This window comes from Neltuma alba, unplaced genomic scaffold (assembly GCF_004799145.2).
Source record: "Neltuma alba isolate B1F8T4 unplaced genomic scaffold, ASM479914v2 tig00005301_pilon, whole genome shotgun sequence".
Classification (NCBI taxonomy): domain Eukaryota; kingdom Viridiplantae; phylum Streptophyta; class Magnoliopsida; order Fabales; family Fabaceae; genus Neltuma; species Neltuma alba.
Genome location: NW_021634055.1, coordinates 10616 through 31870, shown reverse-complemented (window position 1 = coordinate 31870; position 21255 = coordinate 10616). Strand labels below are relative to the sequence as shown.

The 21255-nt window shown below is 34.1% G+C and overlaps 2 protein-coding genes across 2 annotated transcripts; both read left to right on the top strand.

The window, feature by feature from the left end:
* Window positions 1-8314: 8314 nt before the first annotated feature.
* Window positions 8315-11928, top strand: LOC114747412 (uncharacterized). Its single transcript, XM_028935738.1, has 5 exons — window positions 8315-8698; window positions 9126-9258; window positions 9735-9955; window positions 10489-10662; window positions 11516-11928. Exons 1-5 carry the CDS (start codon window positions 8537-8539, stop codon window positions 11600-11602), a joined length of 777 nt encoding a protein of 258 aa, XP_028791571.1. The 5' UTR covers window positions 8315-8536; the 3' UTR covers window positions 11603-11928.
* Window positions 11929-13389: 1461 nt separating this feature from the next.
* Window positions 13390-20433, top strand: LOC114747413 (chaperone protein DnaJ-like). The gene is made up of 11 exons (XM_028935739.1): window positions 13390-13851; window positions 14024-14092; window positions 15063-15152; window positions 15401-15522; window positions 16383-16578; window positions 17024-17199; window positions 17468-17597; window positions 18828-18988; window positions 19128-19219; window positions 19440-19557; window positions 19834-20433. The coding sequence occupies exons 1-11, from the start codon at window positions 13546-13548 to the stop codon at window positions 19877-19879; spliced, it is 1506 nt and encodes a 501-aa protein (XP_028791572.1). The 5' UTR covers window positions 13390-13545; the 3' UTR covers window positions 19880-20433.
* Window positions 20434-21255: the final 822 nt, after the last annotated feature.

The following is a 21255-nucleotide window of genomic DNA, read 5'->3' as shown; positions in this document are numbered from 1 at the left end:
TTTGGAAGAGCTTAAAAAATTAAAAGCTTATATTAAAATCACATATTTAAGCCAAAAGCTAAAAATTGCCGCTTATAACATTAGAAAAGTGGAGAGTGGAAGACAAAATATGAGTCCCATTTTTGAAACTGAGCTAATGATCAAAAGTGAAAAGTGAGAAGCTTATCATGGAGTTCTTGGCTTCTTGCTTTGCTAGTTTTAGAAGAAGAAAAAAGGCATATTTTTATGTTATGATATGAATTATGATCAAGAGAAACAGAGTGCAAATGGTAAGTACGCATTAGTTATCAGTTCGTGTCTCTTTCTTTTCTTTTATTTTTAAAAATTAATTCACTCATTAAAATTTACTTCTTCATATTAATTAATTTAATGTAAAATTATTTTTTAATCATGTTTTATTATTTATTAAAACTCATATTCATTTTGGTAATTTTATAAAAAAACTTATTTTTACTTAATCATAATCCAAACAACATTTTATCAATTTCACTTTTACAAACTAACTTTTTTAGATTCCAATTCAAACACAATTCACCTTACACAATTTAACTTTTATCTAATCTTATTTTTCTAAAAATCAGATTAGAAATAAGTTACTTTTTCCACCACCAATCCGAACGGATCTCAGTGTGGTTACTTTATTGTTGTTGTAAACCATATTACTTGGTCTACTCCTTTTACTATACTTTTGATAACCAATCAAGTTCTAAATGATATTGTATATAATTTGAGCCATCTAATATAGAAGGTAGTTATTTAAATTAATTAAATTTAGTCATCAAAGACAAATAATAAAGGGATTTTTTTTGTTTTGAAATCACATTTATTTTGTAATTTTGGTAAAATCCACTTTCGTAGATTTAGATATAAAATTTTTTGGATTCCTTATTTGATATTTTAATATAATATTTTACGCCTAATCAAACTACATACGATATATAAAAAATGCATATAAGGAGAAATATAAATTAAAATATCCATTTTTAAAAAAAATAACATTACAAATATTAAACGTCAATTTATATCTTATAACTTCTACACCGTCTACAATGTCCGCAATTTAGCTACTCGAATATTGGTTTAATTAAAAACACAAAATAACTCTTTCTAATAGAGGGGAGGGAACAAAATTTTAATAAGTTCTATTTAAAAAATTAAAAAATAAGGTTTTAAAATTTTAATAAGGAGAATAAGTAGTACAAAAGAGTAATAAAAAATAATTAAAAGCTTTCTAACCCATTTTTCTAATTTTTCAAACCAAGCTTACTAAAATTTTCGCTCCCCTCCCTCTCCTTCAATTTCTCTCATGCTAAAAACAAAAAAAACAAAATTCAATCAGCTGAAAAGACAGTTTCTTTAAATGAAGAAAATAAATAAACAAATGACATTCTTAATATTATTTTCACTTTTAAGAATTTGACCTCATTTTGATTTTGGGTTTTAAAATTTAAAATTAATTGTTTTTGTTTTTTAGTTCTTAGAACCTAAGTGTTTTAAATTTTACTGATGAAAACCAAAATGATAGGAAATTTCAAGAACTTAAAATCATATCAATCCTTCTTAGTTTACCAAAACAAAAAAGCCAATGAATGAGCTTGTTTGGTGCTGAAAGTGTGTGGGAAGAGGAGAATCAGTTTCGGTACTCATCAACTTTTTAGCGTTTACAGTCTTGAAACTACACAAAACCGCTATTCATATCACTGCTGCCAGTATTGGAGAATCAATAACGGCGCTGCATAGTTTTATACCAAGCTACATTTCAACCTATCTTTCTCATCTCTCCCTTTGTTGTCCTCTCACTTCCATCCTCCCTTGTCGACGACGTTCTTCCACCCACGGCAACATCCTTCTTTCACAGAGTCTTTCTTGCCATCAAGGGAGTAGATTAGAAGATGAAATCTTGCAAACCCATCGATCCACTCTCATCAACGACGAAAATTAAAAGGAGACACCTTGGAAGAACCAAGGGGTGAAGAAGATGGCGCAGAGAGAATGCGTTTTAAGGTCATCTGCTTTAATGCGTTTATCCACTCCCACTGTGCAGAGAAGTAGACCAAATATGTTTTAAGACGATGAAGAGAAGCAAATCTAGAAGAGGAAGGCGCCATGTCTGGACGTCGTCTGGTTTTCTGGTCATTTGCTCCGACTACCATCGACGGCACGGTAGTCTTAGTAGTGATGCTTAGTTGCTGTGTAGAGTGGCAGACACCATAAAAGGAATGTGTTTTGGGTTTATACTACCTCCGGTCCTAAATATAAGAACTAGTAGATTAAGAAAATAAATTAAATTAATTATTTATAATAAATAGTTGTTGTCTTTCCTAAAACATCCTTACTAATCAATTTTATTGACTATAACTACTATTATTACAAGGACTATCTTGAAAAAAAAAAGATAAATATGAAGGTAAGGCTCTGTTTATTTGGAGGGTTGTTGAGGGGAAGGGAGGAGAGGGGAGAGGAGGGGATATGAGAAGTGTGTTTGGTTGGGAAAAATAGAGGGGAGGGCAGGGAAAAAATTTGTCTTTTAGTTCTTCCCTCCAAATTTGGGGTTTTTTAGAGGAAAGAGAAATATTATGTCTAATATTGACTAAACTACTCATACTAGCTTTTCAATATTTCAAGTTTGCCCCTCTTATTAGAAACCCTTTTCTTCCTTCTTTCTCTTTTCAGCCAGTATTATTATACTATAAAGGAGGTTACCGACTTACTGCTTAACTGTTTGAAAAGTCAAAGTTTTTGCCATCGTCAATATACCTGCATACTTAATTTATACATGCTTGTTTTCTATTAGGTGCCAAGTTCCAACTTTTATGTGTTGATATAATAGTGTAGCATGGCTTATATTTTGCATAAATTGAAAACGAATAGGAAAAAAATACTCAAATTGAAAATAATTTTAATCAGTTTTTTGAGAGTAAAACTAAAAAATATCATATGTTGAGCAATTGAATTATTTTTCATATACACCGATTGAACTAAATTGAGCAAGCAATGAATAACAAAGTTGACTCTAACTTCTGAAAAAGTCTTGGTCTATTACTAAATTGTTATAACAATATTAAGAGTTAATTAAGCAGATAAGATATGTTGAATATAAAATTGCAGGTCTTTGTCAGATATGGGCAGCAAAGCTGCACTCTTTTCTTTATAGGTTCTTACAGAACTTTGTTTGCAACTTCTTCTTCTTGGTGATCTCATTTTCTTTGTTTCTAATTCCTCTCAAACGCTTCATCATCATTCTGTGTTGTTCCAATTTCTTTGGCGGTTTCCTTCAAACTACGGATGAAATCAATTCAAATCGAACTTCTAATTTTCTGAATCGTTTCCTGTTTCCTATATTTGTTTACTTGTTCTCAATTTTCTGATCGAGTTTGTTTGGGTGATTTCCAGATATAAGCTACATCTCCAAAAAAAAAAACTGTTATTCTTCTTTCGCATTAAGTTTGTTGTGTTCTTGTCGATCATATACCCATAAAAATATTTAAAAATCAGAAAAAAGGAAGAAAAAAAAAATCTCCTCCGATTTTTCTCCCGCTTGTCTCGTTCAATATAAACTCACTCAGAAAAAAAGGTTGGTGTTTTCGTTTAAAATCTGTTTTGCTGTCTCTCTTGTTTTGCATTGATTAAGTTGGTTGCTTTCTTGACAATCTTGCCCAAAAAAATCCGCATCTGATTATAATAATCATGATTGACGTGGTGGCAATGAGGATACTGCACGAGGATAGTTGATTAGAGATACCATAGCAAATAAGATGTTGGTAGATCATCAAAATAAACTAATGAGACGTGGTGGTAATGTACCCTAATCAGTTTGAAGTTTGTGCTTTGATGAACTTGCTGTTTCATGTTTATTTGAGGCTTGAAACTTGATGTTTTTAAGTATGCCATGTAATAATAACTTTAAAGTTAGACTTTTATGTATTATATTTAATGTTTGAGACTTGTTGCTTTTAAATTTGGTTGTATTGTAATAATTTTGATGTTAGGCGACAATTTTATAATGAACTAATGATATTTGATAATGATAATATAATATTTCTATCATGGCAGTAATTTTTTTTTCGTAATATAATATGACAAGTATACATTAATAGATGGTGGTGTATTATAATTATATAATATACACATATGATATATATTAATTTGTACATATCACAACATGTATGCATTATAATTATATATCATGGTGTGTGTATTATAATCTCAAACGGAGTGCAAACATACATATATATTAATCTTAGTTCTCAGATAGGCTGCACACGTGCATATATATTAATATATACATAGCGTAGCATGTGTGTATTATAATTATATAATGTATACATATCATATATATTAATACACATGTGTGTGTATTATAATTATAAAATTAACGAAATGAAATGTTAAATTTTTTATCATATTTTCTAATTTTTTTAGTTTTATCATAATTTTTTATCACATATAAGTGAAGTAATTGGTTTTTTTGAAATTGATAAATTAAGAAATAATAATTTTGATATAAATATTGTAATAAATGAATAAAGTAGTTTAAATATATAGATAATGGCATATTTGTCAATTTATAATTAACTTCCCTTCTCTCCCCTCCATTCCCCTCCCCTCCAACCAAACAAAACCCATGACCTCCCTTCCCTTTCCTTTAATTAACTTTCCCTCCTCTCCCATGCGTTGAACCAATCAAAGCCTAAAATGAAAGTCAAATGAAGTTTTATATTAAAAGTAAGATGTAGTAACATTTTTTTGAATTAATTATAAGAGCATTATAGTCTGTTGATATTTTTAAATTAGTTATAAAAAGGAACCCATGCTCTATATTAAATGTAATTTCAAAGCTTCATCCTCGCTCTCATTCTCAGTTCCATTCTTATTCCCAATCCATTAAAATTTAGGTGAGTGTACCAAATAGGGCCTATGGGTGTGGTGGGAATTCATTGCTTCTTGAATCGCGCCCTTCAAAATTGAGACTTTTTACAATAATTATTGTTTTTTGACCTTGTTTTACAATAATTTTTGTTGCACTTCATGAGATAAAACGAATCTCGCATATTTATCTTATGCATCCTAATTCCTAAAAATACCTTTTTAAAGCTAATCAAATCCGACACTAAGCATGTGAAAGGCTGCTCCTCTTGCATCGTGATTTTGATGCCTCCCGTATTTTTGTCGCTTGCCAACTCGTCTGGTTTCGTCTTATGGGAAAATGGGTTTTGTTCTTCAAAATGGTGTTTCGGCTCCCCTTTAGAGACAACCAAACAAACATGTACTTAATATTTATCTTTTTTTTTTTCCCTCAAAGATATAGAAACTAACATATCTAGCTGGTAAAAAAAAAAAAGAAACTAACATATCTACGTACTTGTGATTTTTAATATAAGAACTATATAATTAATTTAGAATTATTAAAAAAATTAGTTAAATCGGTTACTTATCACAAATGTGTGTTGATGAGTTGATCTTCTTAAACTATCATTTTAAATCATATGCATTAAATGATTGAAATTATCTTTTGGTTGGAATCCCTTACAATCAACAGGGATATTTTGAAAAAAATGGGAAACAAAGTGGATCGATGTCTTATATTTAAAACTAAATCTAACATTGTAACTGACTATTATATTAAGTACCAGGTAGTATATAAATATCTCAACTATGAAACCTTAATTTTAATTTTATACTACCTCCGGTTTTAATTATAAGAGCCAGTTGACTAATTTGAGAAAATTAAGAAAAGAAGTTAAGTTAGTTATTTGTAATAAATATGTGTTGTTTTTTCCTAAAATATCCTTACTAATCAAGTATGTTGGCTAAAACTATAATTATTAGAATGACTATCTTGGTAAATATGAGAGACAAAATGGATTAGGGTCTTATATTTAGGATCAATATAAAAGTCAAACAAGACCTTATATTAAGGATCGGAGGTAGTATTACATTATTCATAAATAGTGAATCATATGATTCATTTTTTAAACTACATGTAAACTAAAAAGTCCATATATTTATGTGAAGGCTCATGAAAAAGAGGTCTTCCAACAGTACCAGTATGGGGAGGGGCGGTACCATGTGAGTTGTTATTGACTTATTATTGGCCATACAAATTTCCTGGTGTGTGGGAAAAGCAAACATACGAATATACACTAAAGAAGGAATATATTATCCATATCGGCACATAGCAAGAAAGGATCTGTGTTATCTTCTCCTCCAGGGCAAGATGGGGCATGCAAGTAACAATGTACATTGTTTAGATTTCACATGATCGAAGGAAAAGCCTTACTTCAAGCTAAATTTTTCACAGCCCACATTGGAGGAATTTAATTAAAGAAATTCATATAATCTTCTTCAAATCAATCATATAAAAATATAATTTTTAGTTCTTTCAGTTTCTAAAATTTCATGAACTATTAGCTCGATATTTAGTACTCCTCCGGTCCTAATTATAAGACCCAATTGACTTATTTGAGGAGATTAAGGAAGTAAGTTAAGTTGGTTATTTATAATAAATAAGTGTTGTTATTCCTAAAATATCCTTGTTAATTAAGTATATGGGCTAAAACTATCATTATTAGAAGGATTATCTTGGAAAAAAATGCATAAATATAAAAGAGAAAATGGATTGGGTCTTATAATTAGGACCAAATAAAAAATCAAATTGGATCTTATAATAAGGACCGGAGGAGTAGTTTTGAGTGGTTAAGCTAGTACATCTCCTATCAATTGGATTGCTCATTTATTGATAATCTAAATATGTTCACCTATAAAAGCTCTGAGCATGAGCATCCTTGACCTTGACTAAACATTGATACAAGAATTCAAATTCAAATTATTATATTGCAATTTAATATGTTCTTGTTTTATTATTTCATCAGATATAATTTTAACATGGAAATTACCTTTTTAACACAAACACATGAGTTAATAAAACAAAAGTACATAACAAAAATAGATGAAATTTTAAATATTATCAAATTAATTAAGATAAAAAATCTCTGATTAGAAAATTAATTATTCGAAGATGCCTAGAGATCTAAATTTTTAAGGAGGGGTAATTCTTTTTTAGTTTTGCGTAACCTATATTCAACTATGTGCAAAGTGAAAGGGATTTTAACATAAACCCATATTCAACCATGTTCAAAGTAAAAGGGAATTTAACATAACTGAATAAGTTGCATCTGCGGAAAATAAACTGCATCTAAATCTTTAAACAAATTTTAGGTGCATTTATACTATTAATTATCTAATAAATGACTTTCATCAAATTTTTCAATTAATTATCAATTTAAACTTGCAAAATAGGGTTGGCAAGAAAATTAGGAAAAAAACACACAAAAAAAGCTAGCAAAAGATCATTAAGACGATAGATTGCACAAAGAAAGATATGTTACATACAAGAAAAATTAAATTATACAAAGGAAAAACCAATACTATTGGGTCTAACAAAAAATATTAGTCCCTTACAGCATGACATATCAAAATTCGAATATTGAGAGAAGTGTCTTTATTTAGTAGGCAATAGTGCCTATGCTTTGCGGAAAAAAAAAAGTAGCACAAAAGAAGATGTTTTGCACAATACATTACTTGATATAACGAACTAATTTGCATATAAAAAAATTGATTGGACACGTAAGAAGTTTGGTTACATAAAAAAAATACTCTTCCGGTCCTTAATATAAGACCCATTTAACTAATTTGATTAGATTAAGGAAGTTAGGTAAATTAGTTAATTATAAGAAAAGTGACACATTTTTCCTAAAACACCATAATCATCTTTCTTAATACCCCATCTCCCTCTTTTACTTGATTATGGTTGAGGGAGTATTCATAGGGGTAATTTAGAGAAAATTGATAAATATGAGAAATGGATCTTATATTTATGACCAAAACCAACTTAAGAATTGGGTCCTATATTAAGGACCGGAGGAGTAACACATAAGAAAAGATGATTGCGTATAAAAAAAAATTTAAGTTACACTAAATCTTTAGAAACCACTAATCTTTCCCAAAAAAAAAAAAGAACGAAATTGGATTTGGCAAAATAAAAAAAATTGGAAAGCGGGCGCTTGTAGTGCTCTCTGGGGTCCAGACTCCAGAAATTTTGTTTTATTTTGTCATAAAAAGTCCGGTATTATCTTTCCGTCATTTTTTTTTTCTCCGGCAACAGTTTTTGCAGGGATGGGCCTTTTGACTTTGGACCAACGCGCCGGAAAAGCACGTGCAAATATCCCTTCCCTCTCCGCGCCGTTTCTTTTACCTTCCTTGCACCGATCCTCAAAAGCCTCTACGGTCCCTATATATCACGCAATCCCATTATCACCCAAAGTTGGTGCCTTTCCCTGCAAATCCCGCGAATAGACCCAAGGCAATACTGAAAATCAGAGAGGAACCCCAACAAAACCCTCAGAAGTTCGATCTTCTTATGGTCCCCTGACCCTTGTTCCCTCTTTTGGATTATCGGATTTTCAATTGTAATTTGGGGATCAGGGTCGGTGGAGGAACTGGAAGAAGATAGATAGAACAATTTGGTATTGGAACGATGTCTGCCGCAGTGTGTGGGAGCAAGAGATCTTTCTTTGAAGATATTCCTCCGTCTCCTCCGGTATCTAAGAGGCTTCGTTGCTCATCTTCTCCCATTCGTTTCTCCGCTGCGGGCCTCGTCGATCAGCTTCAGGCGGTATTCCCTCAAATGGAAGTTCAGGTGTTTTTCCTTGGCTTCTGGGTTTGACTGATTGGTTTAATTTCTCGCAATTTGTTTGTTTCTGGGGAATCAGCAGAAAACATTAGTGAAGCAGATATATTAATTTTTCATTTTAAATTACTTAATTCTTCGATTTTAATTAACTGTCGGGTTTTTCTATACATCTTCGCCCTTCTTAGGCCAATAACAACAACAATGACGATGACGATAATGATAGTAATAATACCAATCGTGCTACACTGTTGTGAATTTGCATCTTTGCTTATCGTTGATTGAGAGATGGGGTTCTTTTCCCCTTATTTTGTCTATTTACAGTTGATTCACTAGATGTTTGTATTGTTTCATATCAGCAAATGTATTGAATATTCTATATCTGTCACAACTTTCTTTACTCAAATTTCTTATCAGTTGGTATATAACCTTTCAGCTTCTTGAGATAGCTCTCCAAGAATGTGGAAATGATCTAGATGTTGCTATCAAAAGCTTGCACGAGCGTTGCTTGGGATCCGCTGACGGAAATTCTGGTGCTGCTGAGCAATCCGATGCTATTGTGGTTACAGGTATTCCCGTAGCTGCGATGGATTTTTTCATTAGCATGCTTAAGGAGCATTTGGCATTTACTTAGGTTGGATTTTAATTTTCAAGAGCAGTGTCTGCTATTTAGTATTTAAGCATGTTAAACTTTCTTAGCTGCTCGAATCATGAGTAGACAGTGCTCAATTAGTCTGAACGATCTTTTTCTTGAGACTTGCCAATATTCTGGCCTCCGCTTGTAGACTTTTTGGCGGTTGAATGTATGGATGATATTAGCATCTGTGCATGCAGCCATGACTTGTATCAGCGGTACATTTATATTTTTGCGTAGCATGAACTGGTGATGTGGCTTCATGTGGCTTTTTTTGGGGAACATATATTTAATGTTCTGAAATCAGTATGGTGAATTATGCAGGTGAAAACACTGAACAATGAGTAGTTTATTTGTGTGTTTTTGGAGCTTTCGTAAGTGAGAAACTGAAGTCTTTCGGAAAATTTCCAGGTACTTTGAGAGATGATGGGCATGCTTCTGCTTCTGAGAACCAGTCAGCTTCAAATGACCTGCCTGCAGATGGAGCAGAATGGGTTGACTTGTTTGTGAGGGAAATGATGAGTGCTGTTAGTGTTGATGATGCTAGAATCCGTGCTTCTAGAATATTGGAGGTTTTAGAGAGATCAATCAGTGGGCATGCAAGTGCTGAGGCAACACACGATATTCAAAAGGTATATGTTGATGCTAGTATTAATTAACGCACCTCTATGGCTGATGGCTGTACTCGCCATGAGAGTGAGTTCTTGGGAATCCATTCAAGTTAAAAATAGCTTGTTGAGGTCATAACTGAGAATGCTATCAGCCAGTTACTTGAGTCAAAAGGCATGCTAACTTAGAGGACAGCATAATTGTGTGTGCTACGGGATACAGGTTATTGAAATAAGCAGTGGAGTGATAATGGGTGTTGAAGGATTTTTTATTATTGGCAAGAGTGTGGTCTTGCTCTTACGCATGCATCTTTCATCTTGATTTGCCATGATTGGTTTTGATTATCTGCCATTGTCAGGATTAAGCTGGTCTCATAACCCCCTTGGGGGGTTGGCCTTAGATCTCAAGTCTCATTGTCCGTTCCATAGTTATATTGCTATCCAACACATCTATTTACATATTAAATAATGCTCTAGGATTAATTACCACCTAGTCTTGATTTTCTATTTCTCTTTTCTCTTTGAGGATTGTATGACAAGTGCCCTTTTGTTGTCAGGAAAATATGATGTTGAAAGAGCAAGTTGAAGGGCTGAGTAGGGAGAATACTATTTTAAAGAGTGCTTTTAAAATCCAGCACGAACGTCAGATTGAGTATGAAAATAAGAGTCAAGAGTTGCAGCATTTGAAGCAGTTGACGTCTCAGTACCAGGAACAGTTGAGAAATCTCGAGGTCAGAATGAGCTTTATTTCCGTTTTAATTCTCCCGGTTGAACTGTTCATCAGGGAAACTTGAAACATGAAATAATTCTAATACTCTTCGGTTAAAAACATGTTTATAGATTCAGCTATCATCTGCAAACATTGTAAAACCTCATTTCCCTTGAAGATGGAATAGAAAGGAAGGGCATGAAGTGAACACAGATTATATGGAAGATTTACAATAAACTCTTAGCGCAATGTTGCTGGGAATTTGGTAGCTGAAAATGTGTCTTAGGAAAGAGGCTAGCTGTTCTGTATCCCTTCGATGTGGGATTTGGGGCTATTCCATTGTTTGCATTGCCGATTGGAATGCACTATCATCTCAGACCATGCCAGTGTTTATGATGCCAAATGGAATTTACTACTATATTTATTAAATGAAATGAATAATAATTGGCTTCTATAATGCTTAAATTTCTAAGAAATAAGATTTTGTTAATTTTTGGGTGGCGTGGCTTGTTACAAATATTTGTGATGTTCTGTTCTGCAATGCATATCGACACAAACTTAGCGTCCGAGATAAAAATGATAGTATTTGGGAACAGATCAATTACAGACCTTACCAATGACCATGTGCAAAGTTTCCATTGACAAGACTTCTCCCCTCTTCCTTTCTGGTATTATACATCTGATTAGTGGTGTATCTATTGTTTTTTTTTTTTCTTGATACACAGTAGTGTATCTGTTGTACCATAAAGTATTAACTTAACAAAATTTGATTCATAGTTAATCTCAAAGAAATCAATTGGCGTGTGTTGATTATAAGAAACAAATTTACATTTCTTGTATGCTGATGAATGTGGTGCCTATGGTTTTGTCGACAGGTGAATAACTATGCTTTGGCAATGCATCTGAAGCAGGCTCAGCAGTGCAACTCCTTTCCAGGGCGTTTCCATCCTGATGTCTTCTAACCAAATCAATAAGTAGGCTATTATTATAATAGGGCTGCAAAAATAGCTGCATAGTGTTAATTATATCTAGTGTTCCCATAGTGTGGTTAGCTCCTGTAGGTCAAGGCATGGTTGATTTAATGCTGTTCCTAGTTCAGGGGGTGATTCTATCCTCTCATTCTGGGGGTAGAATCTGTCATTATAAGTAAGATTTGTCTATTAATTCAATTACGTCTAGTGATTTCTGCTTTGTTCCTTTTTTCCTCCCTTACAATGTCTCCTTTATATGTATTGTATTCTCCCACGACAATTAGTAATATGGTATTGGATTGAATTTCTAACGTCTAGCTATACAGGTTTTCTTGAAGCTCGCTTCTTTAAACTGCTTAGAGACTTCCATTTCTGGGCAGTTCAAATTAATATAATTGGCCGTTTTAGTTTTGCTGCTACCTGAATCTATAATGGGCTGTTTTTTGAGTTCAATAGATGACTCTTGGGGTGCTCTTCCATGATCTTCCTACTTCGCCCTGAGCCATCTTTTCATACAGAGAGCTATTGGTTCACATGTTAAAAGACTCCGTTCCACCTTTTTGAAGCTATACCAAACGAGAAGCTCAAATGACTAGTTTCATTGTCTTGTAATGTGTTGCCACATTGGCTTTTGAAAGAATGAAATGAAATAAGCCTTTCATCGTGTTTGGTTTCTTTACTTATTAACACCAGTCAGTCTCAAGATGTCCCCGGTTCTTAACGCTCGGAAAGTCGCGGCTTTGACCTCCATATCGTGAATAATGAATAACGCTAAACGCGCATGCCCATAAAAACCATATTTTCTTTTGAGAGGATTCTCCTACATCCACCTTTTCATTTCAGCCTTTCATCATCATTGGGACTGGGAGGGTTTTCAATTTAAATTCTAGAACATAGGTTTTAAAAAAATTTGGGAAAAATCAGTAAAAAAAAATAATCCCACTTTAGAAATTTTGTTGGCAAGGAGGATTTAAATTCAAGTACTAGTATTTTCTGTATATGGAATCTTGTAAAGGATAAAATCATATGAGATTTAAAATTTCGAAATAGTGATTTTTTTCATTGGATTTTCTCCACAAAAATAGCATATTTGTTGTTATTATTTCTATTTTTATGTTTTGGCAGCCAGTGCCCAGTTAATCACTCTGCAACAAGTCACGTAAACCCTAGGGTGTTCCCTCTTATATTTTATTCTGAGTTACTGAATGTTTTTAAATTATTTTGATAATTCATGGTGTTTTAGACTTTTATAATTAATGTGAATAAAAATATAATTAAAATATTTTTTTAAAAAAAGACATTTAAAATGAAATAAGGTGAGCTTATAACATAATTACCGATGATTTTTTCCTTTATTGATTAATGACTAATTTGGATTTGTTACTTATCTAATAATATCTGTGTGAATATTCATATCTCTCTTATTATCTCTGTAATCCTTCAATTATTTTCCATTATTATGTCTGTAAATTCAATTATAAATTGTAAGGCGTGCCTATTCATAAATAGGGGCATACACCAGCAGATGAGAAATACAGTGCTCTTCTTAATATGTCATCGTCTCTCCAATTCTCCGCTGAGGATTGAATTTTTTTTTTTTTTCAGTCTAATTTTAACTTTTAGCAGATTTATCTCCCCTCCTCTTCTTGCTGCGAAATTGTACTGCGTGTTCAGTTCCGTAGCCTAGCATCGTCTTCCTCAGCTCCACACCTTTTCTTCGGGGTCCCACTTCACCTCCACTTTCTGGTTTCTACCCCAAACTCAGTCAAGAAACTGCTGCTACAAAGCCCTTTTTTTTTTTTTTTTTCCTCAGTTCACATCCTTTCCCTGTCCCTATGCGGTAAAAGGATGAACAAATTCAAGTGCTTCTTCCTCTTCTGCCTGTTGTTCTAGAATACAGAATCATCACAACATTTTTGCTTCTTTCAAATTCAATGGCCATTGTTTCTTTCTCTTTTCGACCTTATTTGCATCCCCCCTCCGCTCCTTCGTCGTCGTCGTCTTCCTCCTCCTCCTCCTCCTCCTTTTTATGTGGTGGTGTCCACCTTCGGACCCATAAGAACTTCATCTCTATCCATTCACCTTCCCATTTTTCTTCCTCGACATTAAATAGTAGGTCCTCCTCGAGGAGCTTTCGAACGGCGATTGCTGCTTCTGGCGACTATTATGCTACTCTTGGAGTCTCCAAATCCGCGACCAACAAGGAGATTAAGGTGGCTTATCGAAAGTTAGCTCGTCAGGTATACAATTTTTAGTGAGGAAATTCGGATTATTTATTTGTCTTGATCTTCGTAATGATTTGCATATGCAAATGGAAATTGTTTAATTTCGTCGTTAGTTGTTAGAACTAGAGTTGCGAGCCTAAACTTAATTCTTCTTGGACTTATTTTGAAATTCTTGTGCTCTTCTTAGTACCATCCTGACGTGAACAAGGAACCTGGAGCTATTGACAAGTTCAAGGAAATCAGTGCTGCATATGAGGTATGCATGGACAGTACCGTCTTGATTGTTCGAGTTATTTATTGCCTCTTTCAATTTTTAAGCACCAGTATCATCATGCGGTTCACAAACCATCGAAAGTGATGCTTATTTAAACTCCTTGTAATGCACTGGAGTACCTGTGTAGTTCTTTGCTACGATAGTATGCATTAAACAACACTTTTTGAAGCAATTGAGTATTTGATAAGAAAAGTAGTTGCGGTGATGGTGTTTTATCTTTGGCGGGTCTTGTGATGTAATTAATCATCACGTGGCAGAAGGAGGTGTTAATTATTCTAATGTGCTGTTCAGAAACTGCACTTAAAATGCCCCTGGGTTCAAGGGTTAGGAAGCTGATGCTCAGGATGATTCAGTGATTTATAGTACATGAAATTGAATTAGATACATGTAACACTCTTTTGGTTCTCAAATCTGATTTACTTAGACGTAAATGATTCTGCCAGTTAAGTGAAAAGAGGTAACTTTGCGTCTGAAATCCCCCCCCCCCAAAAAAAAAAGGCATGCAAAATTTTTCTTTTTCTAATCTTCAGCCAATAGAAAGGGGTAAAAAGAAAACCCCTTGTTCTTATCGAACATTAATATTACACAGTTTACATTAATCTCCATGATTTGAAATTGCCTATAAATTATATTCATAAATTTGTCCTTGTCTTTTGCTACTCTGTTTGGCATGTCAATCATTTTGAAGTACATGTTATAAAGCCTGGAACAAAAAGGCATTGCCATCAAAGCCTTGGTGGCTGGAGTCTGATTTCACACATTTCTTGTTGGATTTTTCAAGTTCTGTAGTTGTAGAGTAGGTGTTGACCGTTTTGAAAAATGGCTGCATTGTACCGGAACAAAGCCATGAATGTGTGCCTTGATTATGCCTTTGGATTTTAGCCAACCCGCCAAACGTCCAAACATGTTTGGGTTTTATTGTCCTTTCAATTCTGAAGTACAACACTGTCAGGTGCTATCAGATGATAAGAAGAGGGCATTGTATGATCAATATGGAGAGGCTGGAGTTAAGAGTACGGTAGGAGGAGCAAATGCTTATACGGTATTCACATAACTTTCCTTTTTCTTTTTTCCATTTTTTGGGTTTTTACTATTTAAATATTTAATGATTAGCTGGTGGTAACAACGATGATAGAACTTTTTTCTTTTCTGAAGAATTTCCCATTGACATTCTTGTGTGCATGTTGTCTTCTTTTGTGGGCCAATATTGAAATACACGCCCAAATGACCCTTTCCCCCTAGATTCTCTTTTATTGTGAAATTTATACTGAATTGACTCTGTTCTTGCAGACTAATCCATTTGATTTGTTTGAGACATTTTTCGGGCCAAGTATGGGTGGCTTTGCTGGCATGGATCCAACTGGCTTTGGAACACGCCGCCGCAGTACTGTTACTAAGGGTCAAGACATTCGGTAAGTCATGCAGTGAGTTGGATGATTATATCAAAGTTCTGTCAAGTTGAAAAAATGGGAAAACCTACCCATAGGTCATAGGTAAGAAAACTAAATGCAAATGTGTTCCACGAATTTTATTCAATACTAATAGGTTTCAAGGGATTTAATATTCACAAATCAAACTTTCATATTTACAAATTGAGTTGCATCAGTTACAAGTCAAATTTACGGATTAGTGTTTTCAAGTCAAACTTTCATATGTACAAGTTGAGTTGCGTCATTTACAAGTCAAACCTGTGAATATTAAATCAAATTCAAGAGACTTTTTGGCATTTAACTTTCCTTCTTGAGACCTTCGGGTAATTTTTCCTAAAAAATTGTCAGTAGTTGCTTGAAACATCTCATGAGACACTTTTTATTTATTGCTCATTTCTTCAATCTGAAGCTCTTTATGGTTGCCTCTTTCTGGGCCTTTTGGCCTCACTATCAATTTATATATTGCTAATTTATGTCTTTCTTTACACATTGCATATAGGGTATTCTGATTGCATGTGAAAAATAAAGCTGATTGTCATGCTTAATATATATCAATGCCTCCCCTATCCTTAATGTGTCATTGTGTGGGTTGGGGAGGAGTTTTTTTTTTTTTTGGGGGGGGTGGAATCTGAGAAAATTATAATGTGAAACTCATGGTCTTTAAGTAATCATTTTCATATGCTAAAAATGGAATTGGTAAATGTTAATTGTTTTTTAAGGTCCCCTAATCTATAAGAAGCTTATATGCCAATTTCTTTTTTTTTTTCCCTTGTGTGACTTGCTTAATGCTACTACTAAGAGAGTCTGGAATTTTGAATTGACTTCCTATTTAATGTCAACAGTTACGATATTTTGTTGGAATTTTCTGAGGCAATTTTTGGAGCTGAAAAGGAATTTGAGCTTTCACATTTGGAAAAATGTGAAGCTTGTAATGGTACTGGAGCAAAGATTGGCTCCAAGATGAGAATATGTTCGACTTGTGGTGGGAGGGGTCAGGTGATGAGGACTGAACAAACACCTTTTGGCTTGTTCTCACAGGTAATTTGAGTTTTCTAGATGGGTCTGGATGCAAAATTCTTAATTTTCTTTCCTGTGCTAAAATGAGGAAAAAAGAAGTAATAATTCTTCATATGTGGTTCCCAGACTGGAGCTCTACTTCTACTGTCAAGATCTAACATATAATTATGTGGGGTGTAATGGGTTGGCCCTTTGTTGGATCCTGGGAAACAATATCATATGCTGTACAAGTGTCTCTGTCTGGTCAATGGAAGTCTCTTGAGTCTTTCGATATTATATTTTGCTTGGTTTCTTCCTGAATTTCTCTCCCTATTTTCTCAATGCATCTTTCAACTGCATATATAGCTTCATCCTCATCTACTCAATTTATTACATGAGATTCATATTCTAGTCCACATTGTTTGTGGTTGAAGCCTTGCACCTTTCTCTGCTTGAAATTAATATTGTTTTTTTATCTCTCTATTAGGTTTCAGTATGTCCAAACTGTGGAGGGGATGGTGAAGTCATATCTGAATTTTGTCGTAAATGTAATAGTGAAGGACGTATTCGGGTTAAGAAAAATATTAAAGTGAAAGTTCCTCCAGGGGTTAGCCCAGGCAGCATTCTGAGAGTTGCTGGGGAGGGTGATGCTGGACCTCGAGGGTATATTTCTTTATTTACATATGATCTTTGAGCCTCATTATTACAATCTTTGCGCAACCAGTTAGATAGATTATAGATCTAATTTTTGAAGTGTTACGGTTTGCAAGTTTAGTTATAACTGTAGAATGGGAATGAAATACAATGTTTTTCTCTTCGTCAAAGTTTTTACTCAGTAAATTACCTGAGTAATTTGTGTTTGTAAATTCAGATGATATTATTGCCTAAGAAAATGTTATAGAAGCGGCTGCTGGCTTTCTTGTCATTGCAGGGGTCCCCCTGGAGATCTATTTGTGTATCTTGAAGTAGAAGAGATTCCAGGAATTCAAAGAGATGGCATTAATCTCTCTTCAACGATAACAATCAATTATCTGGATGCCATACTAGGGGTTGTTGTCAAGGTAAATGGTTTTCCGTCTGTATGCATGCTTTTTTATGCATTTGTTTTTCTTCTAATGCTAGATATCATGTCTTCACTTCTGGAATTGTAGTAATATATCTCTCTTTGGATGTAATGGCCAATGAGTGACTGCCCCGCCCTGCTCTCCTTGGGATGGAAACTGATAGAGCCCCGGCAGAATAGTAGATATTGAACACTGAATTTAATTAAATATCAAAATAATCTCCCCCCCTCCCCCAATGGAATGAAAGGGAGTTACTATAGAGGAAAACTCACAGAAGTCACACAGAGGATGCAAGAGGAGACACACTAAAACAGAAACGGAAAATGATGAAGAAAGTTGATCTTCCTCCACCTCCAACCTAGCATTCGAGAGGCTAGAACTCTCCTCACCACTTGCAATTTTAAAATCACCGAACTTCCCTCTCTCTGTATTAAAGGGGAGATTCAAAGACCCTAAAAGTTATGACAGACGCTACCCCTATACCTAGTAGCACCTAAAGCCTACTCACATAGCACTTCTTATCCCTTGCGGCCAGGAACCATGGAATAATCTTCCAAACCAGCAGTATTGCGTCCTTCTAACTTTTTCTTCCTTTCCTCCTATAGGTTTTAGCAAATTCCGTAGCTCTATCAGAAACTAAGACATGGCAGAGCCATACGATTCAGTTGATTTAACTCTTCCATTGTATGGTGGTCCTTAATCGTATTAATTTAAACAAGGGTTCATAGTTTGATTAACAAAATCCTCTTGCTGATATGTTTTTGTGTGTATCACTAGTTGCATGACTTCAGAACAGATGTTCCCAAAAATCTCTGAATTTATGCAATTACATATCATCTGACCTTAATTGTATTAATTTAAACAAGGGTTTATAGTTTGATTAACAAAATCCTCTTGCTGATATGTGTTTGCATGTATCGCTAGTTTCACATGACTCCAGAACAGATGTTCCCAAAAATCTCCGAATTTGTGCAATTATATATAATCTGACCTTTGATTGATAAACCAAATACATGTCTTTTTTTTTTTTGGGGGGGGGGGGACTGGGGCTTGAGCCTTTTGTGGACACAGTTTTCTGAGATCTTGCTAGGTCTTTGTGCATGACTTAATGTAGGATTGGAGATTTACTTTCTACTTGATTCCTTTGCATTTTCTGTTTTCTTTGGGTATGCTGAAGGACTACCTCCTGCCATCCATCAATTAATTGAATATTTAGCCACTCTACAGGTAAATACAGTTGAAGGCATTTCTGAGCTACAAATTCCCCCCGGTACCCAACCTGGAGATGTCCTTGTCCTTGAGAGGAAAGGTGCACCAAAATTAAACAAACCATCAATACGTGGTGACCACTTATTTACAGTTAAAGTTATGATACCAAAACGTGTCAGGTAATAGATAATATTAAACATGTCATTTCTCTCTGTCTAAATGTGTATTTATGGGCATGCTTGCTTGTATGTATTTTCCTATTTCCTATCGTGTGAATCCATATTGGAAAGTTATCCAGAATTACCTCTGCATCTTCAGTTTAAAGGAGCGTGAGTTGCTTGAAGAACTTGCTTCACGAGGCAGCAAAACAAGCAGCCGTTCAAAACCCCGTCCTAGCATTCACTCTTCCAGTAGGTGGTTTATTATTTGGTACTTCTATAATGTATTTTTGTCCAACAGGAACGAGATTGTTGTCATTTGATATCTTTCTGAATGTGTATGTATAAAAAAATGGATATCATTTGAATTGGTCCTTTCACTGCAATCACTAGTTACGATAGGGAAGCCTTGGAAACCAATGAGTATGTTGCATATATTTGAATTGTGAGCCAAGATATTTACCTTCTGCAGAGGGAAGGGCTGAAGATTCTGTGGCTCAAAGTGCTGAAAGTCCAACAGTAGTTGAAGAAAAAACTGAACAGTCAGAAGACCAAGATGACGTATGGAATAAATTGAAGAATTTTGCTGGGTAAATAGTTTTGTCATCTTTTTTTTTTTTGGTATGGTTTGCTTGTCTATAAATTGGAAACTTCACGTCCAACTTCATTACTAGTATGCTGAATTATTGGTTTCCTCTTTTTAGGAAAGTCACAGAAAGAAGACTATTTAGCCCACATAATATGCTAGTTTGGCACAAATTTCCAGAAGGATTCAAATTTTACTTTTTCTTAAATGGAATTGCTAATGTTCCACGCCTCATTGGAAATACTTTCGAGTTGACCAGAAAGTACTTTTGGATTTTCAGGTCTGTCGCAAATGGAGCTCTGAAGTGGCTAAAAGATAACCTGTAGTACTCCCATCCCAAGGGTATACCGAATGAGGCTTAGATTTTGATTCTCATTATTCCTAAAACTGCTGGAAGTTCGAGTGCTATGGGAAACATTTCCTCGCGGATGCAATCGTTAGAAAGTTTGTTAGCATTGCGCGGTAGAAACGAATAGTTTCGCTTGCGTATTCTTTCATTTGTTTCACTTGTACATTGACACAAGTCAATTCACACAGTAGTACTACAACTTGCTGGAGGAAAGTTGTCCAAGGCAGGAATAACACTTCCAATGTTATTCCATGAAGCAGATTTCCGCCGGAAAAAGTCTACCGTACACATTCTGATAGAACTATAGAAGTCCCCAATAATGTTTGACACATCATTCATCAATTATGGTCAGTTTCATGAACTTTCATCAACGAAATTAAATCTTCTATAAAATTATCCTACTCCTTCTTGGAGAGTCATCGACAATGTGATTTTGATCTGGGATTTTGCCTGCACATCAGATGTGTTCTCTTTTAATGCTAGTTTTTATTTTAATTTGTTTTAAGTCGATATAATTTCTTGTAGATTGAATGGAATTTTTCACGTTTTATGAATAATTTATCTTGTTTTTTTCTCAAGACTTAATGAATAGTTGCATTGCTCGTCCAAGATTTGTAGCGAATTCACACCAAAAAATAGCGTTTCTCTGATCATTTGCTCTCCATTAATGTTGTCAGATTTCATGAATAGTTATGTTATCCTAGCAAGAATTTTCCTACTTGTATATTTGAAGTTTCTGAAAGACATGATGATGGGAATGTTTGGTGGTGGTGGTGACTAATAGATTAACCAAAGATTTTGAGCTCAAAGTTTGTTTTGATTGAAATCGCAGTGTGATGCAGGAGCCGGGCTCATCAATGGGAAATTTTTGAATTCTTTGAGTGTGTATGCTGTGTACCATTCTGCAGCAATTTTTTCGATGCTCCGTCGCCAGTTTTTTTTTTTTTTTTTTTATAAATTATGCTTCATCACTTCTGTATATATTGGGGTTCTAGTGTTGCAACTTTTTATATGTAGTTGTGTCCATAGATATTATTTAATGTCAAAGTTTAAGCTGTAGCATGGCGAGCTAGAACTTTCAATGAAAAGACGTTACAGGCAAAAAAGATCCGTGTGCTGGCTTGTTTTATAAAATTAGCAAAGGCTTAGGGCTGTAAAATAATTTTAGAATAAGTTCTAAAAAATTTTTAAAAATTTGTTTGAATCATTATTTTGAAAAATACATCTAAAATGGTGAAATAATAGTTTCCCGTATTAGCACAACTATCATTAATGAAAAAACAAAATTCTTGTTTTGTCTTGAAGAGCACACAAAATTCCAAATAACTTCAAACAAGTTCTAAATATCAATTC

Coding starts and splice junctions, on each gene's coding strand:
- LOC114747412 (XM_028935738.1), top strand. CDS start 8,537: ATGTCTGCCGCAGTGTGTGGGAGCAAGAGATCTTTCTTTGAAGATATT. Junction 9,956..10,488: donor CAACACACGATATTCAAAAG/GTATATGTTGAT, acceptor TTTTGTTGTCAG/GAAAATATGATGTTGAAAGA. Junction 10,663..11,515: donor AACAGTTGAGAAATCTCGAG/GTCAGAATGAGC, acceptor TTTTGTCGACAG/GTGAATAACTATGCTTTGGC.
- LOC114747413 (XM_028935739.1), top strand. CDS start 13,546: ATGGCCATTGTTTCTTTCTCTTTTCGACCTTATTTGCATCCCCCCTCC. Junction 14,093..15,062: donor AAATCAGTGCTGCATATGAG/GTATGCATGGAC, acceptor CAACACTGTCAG/GTGCTATCAGATGATAAGAA. Junction 17,598..18,827: donor TACTAGGGGTTGTTGTCAAG/GTAAATGGTTTT, acceptor GCCACTCTACAG/GTAAATACAGTTGAAGGCAT.